Source organism: Scyliorhinus torazame, chromosome 5, assembly GCF_047496885.1.
Source record: "Scyliorhinus torazame isolate Kashiwa2021f chromosome 5, sScyTor2.1, whole genome shotgun sequence".
Lineage (NCBI taxonomy): Eukaryota > Metazoa > Chordata > Chondrichthyes > Carcharhiniformes > Scyliorhinidae > Scyliorhinus > Scyliorhinus torazame.
The window spans coordinates 249197694-249212602 of NC_092711.1; the positions used below are offsets into that span (position 1 = coordinate 249197694).

Consider the following 14909-nt stretch of genomic DNA (forward strand, 5'->3'; position numbering starts at 1 on the left):
CCGCCCAAGACCTCAGACTGGCTGGCCGCCCTGGCGGAATTCCTAAGGCTAGAAAAGATCAAATTTGCCATCGATGGGTCGGAGGAAGGGTTGTAGTCCAGGTGGAAGCAGATCCAATCACTGTTTGTCAATGTACCATTTGTCAATGTACTCAGTCGATTATTCTTTTTTGTCTACTATGTACGTCCTGTGTACATTCCCTTGGCTGCAGAAAAATACTTTTCACTGTACTTCGGTACATGCGACAATAAATCAAATCACTGCCATCTTCAAAGACCTGTTCGTGACTAGCTGCTGGGGAAGTGGGGGGAGGTAGGGAAGGGACCGTTACGTTGTCCGGCAACTTGTTGAATAAAAATATATTTTCATAAAAAATCTCCAAGCCTTAGATTTGAGGCAACCACATTAATTGTCGCTGCAGTTTCCATAACCCCAATTTCTGTCCCCAAGTTCACCTTGACCCCAGTAACTTTATATGGTCTTCCACTCAAAATCAATCTTTGCCATGAACATAAATCCAATATTCCAAAAAACATAAATAGCTTACCTTGTTTAGAGTTCCCCATCTACTACAATCTGCAGGCTTTTAAAATAAAAGCTTCGGGCCATCTATTAATACTGAGTTAACATCAGTTTTCCTTATCAATTTAATATCCTGCTTCACGGGTCTCAACCTTTCACCTTCCTCAATTCAAAAAGGAGATGTTGTCCTCCGGCACAACTGAAATTAGGCGCTTATCACTTGAGGTGCTGAGGTTACAGATCTCCTCTGCCTTAAGCATGTCACAGCATAATGTATTGCAGCAAGACACTTCTGTACTGACTAAAGTGCTTTTACATTCTTTTTTAGATCATAATTTTCACTTCAGCGAACTGCTTCCTATATCTCTGAATTATTTTTGTGCCTTTTAGCTAACAAAATATATATTTATGTCCTGAATATTTTCTTCCATAAGAATATCCTTTCATCCCTTCTTGTTTTTATCGATCAGCTGACAGGACTTTTTCAATTTACGGTCCGCTTAGCATCAGAATCAGAGGCCAGATTCACATCTGTAGAAAGGATCAGGCATTACATAATGGTGAGTTTTGTAACTGATCGCATCTCAGATCATATTTACACTTTTTCAATCATTTACGGCTTAAATCTTAGTTGTAAAACTTATTTGAAATGGAAATACTAGTTTTAGATAACTGCTAGTGTGTGAAATATTTGAATACTTACATGTTTCACGGTGTTAAGTTTCAAATCAAATATTCTTTATATGTCCTTTAGGGAAGGAAATCTGCCGTCCTTACCTGGTCTGGCCTACATGTGACTCCAGATCCACAGCAGTGTGGTTGGCTCTTAAATGCCCTCAGGGATGGGCAATAAATGCAGGCCCAGCCAACGATGTCATATCCTGTGAACAAATTTTTTTTTAAAATCTCATCAAATACAGGCTGCTGTACCTCAGTTCCAGTCAGGGCATCACGGTAGCATTGTGGATAGCACAATTGCTTCACAGCTCCAGGGTCCCAGGTTTGATTCCGGCTTGGGTCACTGTCTGTGTGGAGTCTGCACGTCCTCCCCGTGTGTGCGTGGGTTTCCTCCGGGTGCTCCGGTTTCCTCCCACAGTCCAAAGATGTGCAGGTTAGGTGGATTGGCCATGATAAATTGCCCTTAGTGTCCAAAATTGCCCTTAGTGTTGGGTGGGGTTACTGGGTTATGGGGATAGGGTGGAGGTGTTGACCTTGGGTAGGGCGCTCTTACCAGGAGCCGGTGCAGACTCGATGGGCCGAATGGCCTCCTTCTGCACTGTACATTCTATGATAATCTGTACTATCAAAACCATGTGGATCTAAGATGTGGGACAGTGTGCAGGAAAGCCTGGATCAAAGAGCTTTATTAAAATCTTAATCCTGTCATAATGAGGCAATCATTCATTCTTCGTTACTTGATCATGGACACCGTAGGACTTTGCCATCATTCTTTTGTATTTGCAGTTGTTGCAGCTGTTTGCCTCTGGTTACTTTTCTTTTAAATCTTCATACTTACTATCTTGAACTATCTTATTGGTCTCCTAAAAGTGTTTGCTCAGCTGTGACCCATTTCATCACCTTTGAAAACACAGAACAAACTAGCCCCATGGAACATGTGGCTGAGATTTTGAAAAGTAGTTTTGTTTGATGAAATCAATCATAGAATCATAGAAGTTACAGTGCAGAAGGAGGCCATTCAGCCCATCGGGTCTGCACAAGCCCCTGGAAAGAACACCCTATTAAGCCCACACCTTCACCCTATCCCCGCAACCCAGTAACCCTACCCAACCTTTTTGGACACTAAGGTCAATTTATCATGGCCAATCCACTTAACCTGCACATCTTTGGACTGTGGGAGGAAACCGGAGCACCGGGAGCAACCCCATGCAGACACGGGGAGTACATGCAGACTCCACACTGACAGTGACCCAAGCCAGGATTCAAACCTGAGACCCTGGAGCCATGAAGCAACAGTGCTAATCACTGTGCTAGAATTTATTGATCAAATAAAACAAATAGTGGATGAAAATCTAAGGTGAAGGCTGTCTTTTGGCATAAATGCCAGGATATCCTACCACACGCACTCAAATGCTAGCGCTGTCAAAGTTTGTGGAATGAGGTTTGTCATTGTATGTCAATGGCGTCTCCTATGTCAATCATTGCAGCAAATCTACACCCACAGGCCACAAATTGAGATGTGACTTGTAATCCGGGCCGTTAAGGAGTGGAGTGAAGGAGGTGTCCTGGGATGTCCCAGGAAAGCACTGTTGGACCTCTTTGTAACGGGTTCAAATATTAAGAGAAAGCTCAGGTGTCTAAGCTACATTGTATATCTGGACAGCCTGCTGGACACCACAAAAACTATTTGGGATTCTGGCAAACCTGGACTCAGCAGACATACTGCCGCTCAGGATTTGCCAAGTCCTTGTGAGTTCAGCGACATGGGACTAGTAGGTGACTCGTGGAGGCTATACCACTTATGAGGTATGTTAAATTCCCCAATCCTAGGCTAAAACCCAAGACATCAGATGCTATTCTTACATCTATACCTCTCTATCCTCTACTGGCCTAATTATAACCGTATGCTGGAAGGACCACTGGTTTTCAGCCCTTGATCGAATACTACTCGTATTTTTTTTTCCCTCTCCCTCCCCCTCCCCCTCCCCTCCCCCTCCCCATCTCCTCCCTCTTCCCCTCTCCCTCCCCTCCCCCCTTCCCCCACCCCTTTCCCCCTTCCTCCCCTCCCCCTCCCTCTCTCCCCGTCCCCTCCCGCTCCCCCTCCCTCCCTCCCCTCCCCCTCCCCTCCCCTCTCCTCCTCCCCTCTCCCCCCCTCCCCTCTCCCCCCTCCCTCACTAGTCATATCTTTTAATCATTATTCATTTCAATGTTACTTGTCTCTTAGACTGTTTGTCTGTTAATAGTATATTACAATTAGAAGTCATAGAAACCCTACAGTGCAGAAGGAGGCCATTCAGCCTATCGACCCTCCGAAGGAGCACCCCAACTAAGTCCCACACTATCTCCATAACCCCAACTAACCTTTTTGGACACTGTGGCAATTTAACATGGCCAATCAACCTAACCTGCACATCTTTGGACTGTGGGAGGAAACTGGAGCATCCGGAGGAAACCCACGCAGTTATCAAATCATAACCACTGTTCCCATGTATTTTACCTCATGAACTAATCTTAGGGTTCCTTTCACACAGAATAATCTACGCTGCCCACTCAGAAGCCTGTAAGAAGTGATTTGTTAATTGACTAACTCAACATGGAATTACTTTCTACCAAAGTATGACACAATCTTGATAGAGAATTTATATGATATGATTGTGCAGCCCCTCGATGCCTTAAACAAAAACAGAAAATTCTAGAAACACTTGGCAGGTCAGGCAGCATCTGTGGAGGGCAAATAGAGTTCTGTTTCAGTTTGATGACCATGTCTTGCCTTGTTTCCTGTTTTGTACCCATACACACCTCCTCATTCATGATATCACGGGAAAGAAACTGCATTTTAATTAGGACAGTATTCAACTTAAGACAGCTGTCCCACCATCTTTTGTGAACAAAGGACTTTATCGTTTCACTGCCATATTACTGTTACAATTTAATATTATCTTTTATATTCTGCATCACATTCAGAATTTGGAATCAGAAGCACCATCACATATTCCAGAGACAGCACCTCCCCCCGATTGGCCTCAAGAAGGACAAATTGAGTTTGATGAAGTGGAAATGTGTTACCGTGATAACTTACCACTTGTGCTTAAGAAAGTTACATTTACCGTCAAGCCTAGGGAAAAGATTGGAATTGTAGGAAGAACAGGATCAGGTATATATGTTCTGTTTTCTAGTAGTTATGAATTACTTTGAAGAATATTGAAATTACGTGAAGAGGTTGCTAGGTGCTTTCAAAAGCTGTTATTTATATGAAATAATGTATCTCTAATTAAATTATCAAAAGTTAAATATTTTAATGTGACCAAGTCGATAATCTGATTCTAACATGAAAGCAGAGGTTTTGAGTCCTGAAAAAATATTTTGGTGATGGATGTTAGGAGCAGAGAGCCCATTCTTACCATTTTAAATTGGAATTTCACCCAATTATTAATCTCCAGAGTAGGAAGTCACACATAACTACTTGTTTTCTTTTCTATCTTTGCCAATGATACTCATTGTATATGTATTTCATATTCATGTATAATTACAATGTAAAATGTACCGCTCCACTGATAATGCACTGTGATGGATCAATCATGTAGCTTGTCTCATGACAACCCATTACATCATTTAATATGCAGTCCACACTTGTTAATTCAAACTTTGTGTTTAAAAACCTGAGTTATTCAATTATTTGAATGAAGCAATGTAAATTCTTACATGTATACATTTTGTGTGCAAAGTTTAAATATATATATTTTATTCAAGATTTTTGGCCAAACATAACAGTACGTAGTGTTTCTTTTACACAACAATAAAGCAATATAAATAACAGTGGCCAGTTTTAAACAAATAAATAAATAATATATAAACAAAAACAAAAACAAAACTGAATGGCAACTGCCTTGTCCAAAATAAATACTCTCCAAAAATACAATCCAACAATCCAATATACAATTACCTATTACAACTACCTATACATATTATACATATACAATAACATCTCTGAGAGTCCGTTCGATCCCCCCCCCCCCGGGTTGCTGCTGTTGTTTTCTTCTTTTCCATTCCCTCTATCTTTCTGTGAGGTAGTCGACGAACGGTTGCCACCGCCTAGTGAACCCTTGAGCCGAACCCCTTAATACGAACTTGATCCGTTCTAACTTTATAAACCCTGCCATGTCGTTTATCCAGGTCTCCACACCCGGGGGTTTGGCTTCCTTCCACATTAACAATATCCTGCGCCGGGCTACTAGGGACGCAAAGGCCAAAACATCAGCCTCTCTCGCCTCCTGCACTCCCGGCTCTTCTGCAACCCTGAATATAGCCAACCCCCAGCTTGGTTCGACCTGGACCCCCACCACCTTCGAAAGCACCTTTGCCACCCCACCCAGAACCCCTGTAGTGCCAGGCATGACCAGAACATATGGGTGTGATTCGCTGGGCCTCTCGAGCATCTCGAACACCTATCCTCTACCCCAAAAAATTTACTGAGCCGTGCTCCAGTCATATGCGCCCTATGTAACACCTTAAATTGTGTCAGGCTTAGCCTGGCACACGAGGATGATGAGTTTACCCTACGTAGGGCACCAGCCCACAGCCCCTCCTCAATCTCCTCCCCCAGCTCCCCTTCCCACTTCCCTTTCAGCTCATCCACCATGATCTCCCCTCGTCCCTCATTTCCCTGTATATGTCCGACACCTTACCATCCCCCACCCATGTCTCTGAGATCACTCTATCCTGCACCTCCTGCGTCGGGAGCTGTGGGAATTCCCTCACCTGTTGCCTCGCGAAAGCCCTCAATTGCATGTACCGAACTGCATTCCCTTGGGGCAACCCATATTTTTCCGTCAGCGCTCCCAGACTCGCAAACGTCCCATCTACAAACAGATCTCTCAGTTATACTACCCCAGCTCTTTGCCATGCTCCAAATCCCCCATCCATTCTCCCCGGAACGAACCTATGATTGTTTCTTATCGGGGACCGCACCGAAGCTCCTGCCCCTCCCCTATGCCGTCTCCACTGCCCCCAAATTTTCAATGTACCCACCACCACCAGGCTTGTGGTGTATTTCTTTGGTGAGAACGGCAACGGCGCCGTCACCATTGCTTGTAGGCTAGTCCCCCTACAGGACGCCCTCTCCAATCTCTTCCACGCCGCTCCCTCCCCTTCTCCCATCCGCTTACACACCATTGAAACATTGGCGGCCCAGTAGTACTCACTTAGGCTCGGTAGTGCCAGCCCCCCCCTGTCCCTACTACGCTGCAAGAATCCCCTCCTCACTCTCGGGGTCTTCCCAGCCCACACGAAACTCATAATACTCTTCTCGATTCTTTTGAAAAAAGCCTTCGTGATCACCACCGGGAGGCACTGAAACACAAAAAGGAATCTCGGGAGGACCACCATTTTAACCGCCTGCACCCTACCTGCCAATGACAGGGATACCGTGTCCCATCTCTTAAAGTCCTCCTCCATCTGTTCCACCAACCGCGTTAAGTTAAGCCTGTGTAATGTACCCCAATTCTTGGCTATCTGGATCCCCAAGTACCGGAAGTCCCTTGTTACCTTCCTCAATGGTAAATCCTCTATCTCTCTGCTCTGCTCCCCTGGATGCACCACAAACAACTCACTTTTCCCCATGTTCAGTTTGTACCCTGAAAAGTCCCCAAACTCCCCAAGTATCCGCATTATCTCTGGCATCCCCTCCGCTGGGTCCGCCACATATAGCAACAAATCATCCGCATACAGAGATACCCGGTGTTCTTCTTCCCCCCTGAGTACTCCCCTCCACTTCCTGGAACCCCTCAATGCTATGGCCAGGGGTTCAATCGCCAGTGCAAACAATAACGGGGACAGAGGACATCCCTGCCTCGTCCCTCTATGGAGCCGAAAATAGTCAGACCCCTGTCCATTCGTGACCACTCTCACCATCGGGGCCCTATACAGCAACTGTAGCCACCTGATATACCCATCCCCAAAACCAAATCTCCTCAGCACCTCCCACAAATAATCCCACTCCACTCTATCAAATGCTTTCTCGGCATCCATCGCCACCACTATCTCCGCTTCCCCCTCTGGTGGGGGCATCATCATTACCCCTAGCAGCCTCCGTATATTTGTGTTCAGCTGTCTCCCCTTCACAAACCCAGTTTGGTCCTCATGAACCACCCCCGGGACACAATCCTCTATCCTCATTGCCATTACCTTGGCCAGAATCTTAGCGTCCACATTCAGGAGGGAAATGGGCCTGTAGGACCCGCATTGCAGCGGGTCTTTTTCCTTCTTTAGGAGGAGCGATATCGTTGCCTCTGACATAGTCGGGGGCAACTGCCCCCTTTCCCTTGCCTCATTAAAGGTTCTCATTAGTAGCGGGGCCAGCAAGTCCATATATTTCCTATAGAATTCAACTGGGAATCCGTCTGGTCCCGGGGCCTTCCCTGCCTGCATACTCCCAATCCCTTTCACCACTTCCTCCATCTCAATCTGTGCTCCCAGTCCCACCCTCACCTGCTCCTCCACCTTGGGAAATTCCAGCTGATCCAGAAAGCACATCATTCTCTCCTTCCCATCCGGGGGCTGAGCTTCATATAATCTTTCGTAAAATGCCTTGAACACTCCATTCACTCTCTCCGCTCCCCGCTCCATCTCTCCCTCCTCATCTCTCACGCCCCCTATCTCCCTCGCTGCTCCCCTTTTCCTCAGTTGGTGGGCCAGCAACCTGCTCGCCTTCTCCCCATATTCGTACTGTACACCCTGTGCCTTCCTCCATTGTGCCTCTGCATTACCTGTAGTCAACAAGTCAAATTCTACATGTAGCCTTTGCCTTTCCCTGTACAGTCCCTCCTCCGGTGCCTCCGCATATTGTCTGTCCACCCTCAGAAGTTCTTTCAACAACCGCTCCCTTTCCCTACCCTCCTGCTTTCCTTTATGTGCCCTAATAGATATCAGCTCCCCTCTAACCACTGCCTTCAGCGCCTCCCAGACCACTCCCACCTGTACCTCCCCATTATCATTGAGTTCCAAGTACCTTTCAACACACCCCCTCACCCTTAAGCACACCCCCTCATCTGCCAATAATCCCATGTCCATTCTCCAGGGTGGACGCTGTTGTTTTTCTTCCCCTATCTCCAGGTCCACCCAATGTGGAGCATGATCCGAAATGGCTATAGCCGTGTACTCCGTCCCCGTCACCTTTGGGATCAGTGCCCTTCCCAGAACAAAAAAGTCTATCCGTGAATAAACTTTGTGGACATAGGAGAAAAACGAAAACTCCTTACTCCTAGGTCTACTAAATCTCCAGGGGTCTACTCCTCCCATCTGCTCCATAAAGTCCTTAAGCATCCTAGCTGCAGCCGGCCTTCTTCCGGTCCTGGACCTCGATCTGTCCAGCCCTGGGTCCAGCACCGTATTAAAATCTCCACCCATTATCAACTTCCCCACTTCTAGGTCCGGGATTCGTCCTAACATACGCCTCATAAAGTTGGCATCATCCCAGTTCGGGGCATACACGTTCACTAATACCACCGCCTCCCCTTGCAATTTACCACTCACCATCACGTATCTGCCCCCACTATCCGCCACTATAGACTTTGCCTCAAACATTACCCGCTTCCCCACTAGTATGGCCACCCCCCTGTTTTTTGCGTCTAGCCCCGAATGAAACACCTGCCCCACCCATCCTTTGCGTAGTCTGACCTGGTCTATCAGCGTCTCCTGAAGCATAACCACATCTGCCTTAAGTTTCTTTAGGTGTGCGAGTACCCGTGCCCTCTTAATCGGCCCATTCAGCCCTCTCACATTCCACCTGATCAACCGGGTTGGGGGGCTCTTTACCCCCCCCCTTGACGACTCGCCATCTCCTTTTCCAATCCAGCTCCTCACCCGGTTCCCACGTAGCCGTATCTCCCCCAAGCGGCGCCCCCCCGCCCCGACCACCCCCCCCATACCAGCTCCCCCTTCTCCCCAGCAGCAGCAACCCAGTGAACCCCCCCCCCCCCGCTAGTTCCCAAACTAGCGTAATTGCACCCCCCATGTTGCTCCCAGAAGTCAGCAAACTCTGGCCGACCCCGGCTTCCCCCGGTGATCTCGGCTCACACTGTGCAGGGCCCCCTCCTTCCTGCTTCCCTGTTCCCGCCGTGATTACTATAGCACGGGAACAAAGCCCGCGCTTCCCTTTTGGCCCCGCCCCCAATGGCCGGCGCCCTCAGCTCCTCATCCTCCCTCCGCCACGACATGGGGAAGAGAGAAAAGTTACAGGGTCGCAGGATTAACAACTTGGGAAGTCATCTCTTCCCTCTTTTCCCCCCCCTTCATCCCACATATTCACCCCCCCCACTTTGTCCCAAACGTTCTTTTTATGGCCCGCTCACTCCAGTTTCTCCTCGACAATAAATGTCCACGCCTCATCTGCCGTTTCGAAGTAGTGGTGTTTCCCTTGATGTGTGACCCACAGTCTTGCCGGTTGCAGCATTCCAAATTTAATCTTCCGTTTGTGCAGCACCGCCTTGGCCCGATTAAAGCTTGCCCTCCTTCTCGCCACCTCCGCACTCCAATCTTGATATACGCGGATCACCGCGTTCTCCCACCTACTGTTCCGAGTTTTCTTTGCCCATCTGAGGACCATCTCTCTGTCCTTATATCGGAGAAATCTCACCACTATGGCTCGAGGAATTTCTCCAGCCCTCGGTCTTCGTGCCATAACTCGATAGGCTCCCTCCACCTCCAGCGGACCCGTCGGGGCCTCCAATCCCATTAACGAGTGCAGCATCGTGCTCACATATGCCCCGATGTCCGCCCCTTCTACACCTTCGGGAAGACCAAGAATCCTTAAATTCTTCCTCCTCGCATTATTCTCCAGCACCTCCAGCCTTTCCACACACCTTTTGTGTTGTGCCTCGTGCATCTCCGTTTTCACTATCAGGCCCTGTATGTCGTCCTCATTCTCAGCAGCCTTTGCCTTCACGACCCGAAGCTCCTGTTCCTGGGTCTTTTGCTCCTCCTTTTGCCCCTCAATCGCTTGTAATATCGGGGCCAACAGCTCCTTCTTCATCTCCTTTTTGAGTTCTTCCACGCAACGCCGCAGGAACTCTTGTTGGTCAGGGCCCCATATTAAACTGCCTCCTTCCGAAGCCATCTTGCTTTGTGCCTGCCTTCCTGGCCGCTGCTCTAGAGGATCCACCGCAATCCGGCCACCTTCCTCTCTTTTGTCCATCCGTGTCCAGGGGGGGATTCCCTTCTGGATTACCGCACAGTGTTTTTTGCCGTTCAAATTGCCGTTGGGGCTCCTATCAAGAGCCCAAAAGTCCATTCCACCGGGAGCTGCCGAAACGTGCGACTTAGCTGGTCATCGCCGCACCCGGAAGTCAGTTTAAGAAGTACCTTTAACAACTGAAGCATTTGGGGAAATAGCTCTACCACTTCACAACATGACTCCCAACCTGGTCAGTATGTTAGGAACCAGTGCTGTCTGTTGTTGAAACAAGAATGAAAGTTTTGTGTTTTTTCTGTTGCATTTCTATATGGAACACCATCCAATGGAAGAATAATTCCAACATGTGGGAAGAGAGGAGAAAATTGATGCCCTCAAACGTTCCACTACAACTATTACATCATTCCACGTTTAACCGGAGTGGATTATGTGACGGTTGAATTATTTTATGAATGGAAAGCAACTTGAGGGAAGAAGATGAATACTAAGTACCAATTTAATTTGTGTCATGTTTTATACACAGGGAAATCATCCCTGGGAGTGACGCTGTTCCGACTGGTAGAAATTTGCAATGGTTCTATTACGATAGATGGTGTGAAGATTAGTGACATTGGATTAGATGACCTGCGAAAGAAGCTATCCATTATTCCACAGGAACCTGTGCTCTTTGTTGGGACAGTCAGGTATGCATCGAATTTAACTAAGGACACTACAAATCTTGGCACAAGACACAAATGTAAATCATTCCATATGTAAGAAAAATCTTCACATGTCTGAAGTCTAGACTTAGGAGTAGCATCACAACGATATTAACCATGAATACATAAGGAGATTAGTATGTTTCTGTGTTTACTTTCAGGTCAAACCTTGACCCCTACAATCAGTACACTGATGCTCAAATTTGGGATGCATTAGGAAGAGCTCACATGAAAGAAAGTGTAAGTACTAGTTAAATATGAATGACCAGTAACATTTTGTTTGCATTACATGTATATGTGCCATTGTATCACTTCTGATAGTGTAACTCATAACCATGTGTTATTAGAAAACTGCCTTATCACATCACAGACACAATACAACATATTCAACTACTACAACAAAAATAGGAAGCAAGAAATATGATTCATTTATCAAGTGCCTGTACTATATTTGTAGAGCACCTTTAGTAGAGAAAGATTTCCCAAAAGAGGTATAATTTAAAAAATAACTCTATAGCAATAGCTACGCAACAATCCGAAATGGGAACAAGCCATGCAGAACCACTACTTCTTTTAAGATATATGCATGTGTAGCTGTATGTCAATCTTAACATAACCTTACAGTGCAACTAGCAGGCCGTGCAGAGCAAACGTAAGTGAGAGGAAGCATTGCTCTATAGTGAGACTGTCAGGATAACTTTAATGATGGTAACAAGTTGTTTATGGTAAGTCTCATCACATAATATTTTGTGGTAAGATGTATTTATATCACAAGCAAATTAGCAACTGGGACATTTGAAGGAATATTTTGTCTGGGTTTTGTGAAAAAAAGACTTGGATGACTCTTCCCTGTGATGTCACTTGTGATTTAACTCCTTGATGAGACCATCAATTCACACAAAACCAGGAGTAGAAGTAAACTGTGGCTTTAATCAACTCGAACAGTGCCTGCCTGCGACTGATCTGTTAGTGGGAGCCGCCTACAGGTCGACTGCTCTTATACTTCCCCTCAAGGGGTGGAGCCAGGGGCGGAGCCCACACAGGCCCCAACATGCTACATCATAGGTAATACCTTACAATGGTCCATAGGTGGAGCCCACATGGGCAACAGCGTAATACAGATATGTACATGGTGAATTGTTACAGCAATACATTCACCACACTCCTGTCGAAATATAATTTTTCAAATTTGATGAACACCATTGATAAGCTGGACTTTGCCTGCTTTCTTCATTTGAATAGCAGGCATTCTCATTTTATTCCATTGATTAGGTAGGATTCTGAATTCCACTGTTTGGCCTGTTCCCTTTCTGCAGCAGGATACACGTTACTGCAACATTCCTAATTCCAGAAGAGCACTACTTTTTGCAGCATACAAATATAGAACATAGGAGCTGAAGTAGACCATTCGGCCCCTCGACCTGCTCCGACATTCAATGTGATCATGGTCGATCCTTTATCTCAACAACCATACTCCCTCGCTCTCCCCACACAACGTCTTCAGTGTCGAAAAATCTATTTTCTTTTTATATATATCAGTGATTTGGCATCCACACCCTTCTATGTTTTCACCACTGACTGAGTGAAAAAAATCCTTCTTCATCTCAACCCTAAATGCTCGACCTGTATCCTCAGGCTCTAACACCTTGTTCTCGGCCAACCCAACCAGGGGGAACATCATCTCTGCATTCAGTCTGTCCAGTCATGTCAGAATTTTATACGCTTCAATTACACACCTTCTTATTCTTCTAAACTCCAGTGAATGCAGGCCCAGTCAACCCAGGGCCAGATTCTCCCATCCCCCGACCACATGTTTCTCGGTTGCGCGCCGTTCACTGGCGGCAGGATTCTCTACTCCCACTGCTTGTCAGTGGGATTTCCCATTTAAGCGAACCCACGACGCCGGGAAACCCGTGGACACCAGCAGAAACAGAGAATCCCAACGGCCGGAGAATTCTGGCCCCAATCTCTCCTCATGACAATCCCATCCTCCTCCAAATCAGTGTGGTGAACCTTTGCTTTACACTCCCTCTACGGCAAATATATCCTTTCTTAGGTCAGGAGACAGAAACTGCACACAATACTCCAAATGTGGGGCGGGATTCTCCGAGCCTCTGCTCCGAAATTGCCGAGATCGGGTCCGACGCCGTTCCCGCGATTCTCCGGTCACCGGAGAATCGCCGGCATCGGGTGCGGGCGGTCAACGGCCGCCGGTCGGGGGCCATTGAAAAAGGCCCCCGCGGCAATTCTCTAAGTGCAGCTGGCTGAGTTCCCGCCGGCATAGTTGTCTCATGGTTCCACCCAGCGGACACTCGGCGTGACAGCTGCGGACTCAGTCCGCGGCCGCCCTGGTGGGGGGCAGGGGGATTGTTCACCGGGGGGGGGCCTCCAGGACGGACAGGTTATCGATGTGGATCCACCGATCCGCGGGCGCGCGATCTGGGAGGGGGCCTATCTTCTTGGTACCGTCCACGGTGTGGGTCGGCTATCTCGTGCGGGGCGACCGACACAGGCCGCCGCTGTGCGCATGCGCGGACTCCCGACCGGAAGTGCAGGGCCCCGTATCAGCAACCGGAGCTGCGAGGAGAACTCCAGGGCCCTGCTAGCCCCCTGCAAATCACAGAATCACCCTGGACTTACTCCAGGTAAGTCCAGAGTGATTTGCGAGTGATTTTTCGCAGGCGTGGGGAGATAACCCAATTATTGGAGAATCCCGCCCCACGTGGTCTCACCAAGATCCTGTACAGCTGCTGTCCTTTCTCCTGTGCTCAAATCATCTTGCAATGAAGGCAAACGTATCATTTGCCTTCCTTTTTTTAAGTAAAACACAACTGTTTAGTTCTAACAACAATAGAGATAAGACATGCACTTCTCAATCAAACTGAAATTAAAAGCAAAACTCACAGAGTAAGGAACTTTCCAGAGAAAAACCTGACCAACCCACACGATCCATTAATGAGGCCCAGCAATCTGAAACAGTTTATTGGCCTTCACGGGATCTCCCGTGCTCCGGGCATCTAATGGCCTCTCCAGGGAGTCGATATCAAGGTGCCATTTAGTATATTACAATAAAATAACAACCAGCTAATCTACTATTCCCCATTTTTACCATCCAACTCTCTACATAAACACACACAAGACATACACACACACAGTGGTTTGGGGGGGGGGATCAATGTGAAATGGAAGATGAGTGGCCTTGCTTTGGATGTAGAAGTTGTTTTTTCAGCTGACTGTCCTTCCAGGATGGAGAGTGATTGAGAACCACCAGTTGGATGGCTAACAAGAATCTTCTGGCTGAAACATCCAGTCCCAATCCTCAGACTGTGGGATTCCCTCTGGGAAGTTACTTTCACTTTTATTAACCTGGGCCTTCAGTCAGAATCCACCTCAGGCCTGTGTAATTCTTATTTGTTTCCAACTCCATCATATAATGTCCCCTAGCTTTAGTGAGGAAAAACAAAATTCTCCTCACAGATTTTAAAGAGGGTACTTTAAACACCTGGCCCTGCCTGCAACTGTTGCTGGACTGAACTTCCTTGCAGTTCAATCTGACTGCCGAGAGAGAAACATCTTTACTTTGAACCTTTAGACAGAGCCCATCAGGCAAGAGAGAGATCAGGGCTGTGGCCCTCTAACTTCTCAATCAAACTGAAATTAAAAGCAATACTCACAGAGTAAGGAACATTCCAGAGAAAAACCTGACCAAGCCACATAATCCATTAATCAGGCCCAGCAATCTGAAACAGTCTATTGGCCGACACGGGATCGCCCGTGCTCTGGGCCAATAATGGCCACTCCAGAGAGTCCACATCAGGGCGCCA

At 47.1% G+C, this 14909-nt stretch overlaps 1 protein-coding gene across 1 annotated transcript in view; it reads left to right on the forward strand.

The window, feature by feature from the left end:
* The window catches only part of LOC140421027 (ATP-binding cassette sub-family C member 5-like), a 347909-nt gene that overhangs the window by 284000 nt on the left and 49000 nt on the right, over window positions 1–14909 (forward strand). The window contains exons 23-26 of the mRNA XM_072505322.1: window positions 993–1082; window positions 4165–4354; window positions 10911–11070; window positions 11247–11325. Coding sequence (XP_072361423.1) covers window positions 993–1082; window positions 4165–4354; window positions 10911–11070; window positions 11247–11325 — 519 coding nt within the window. The remainder of the gene's footprint in view (window positions 1–992; window positions 1083–4164; window positions 4355–10910; window positions 11071–11246; window positions 11326–14909) is intronic.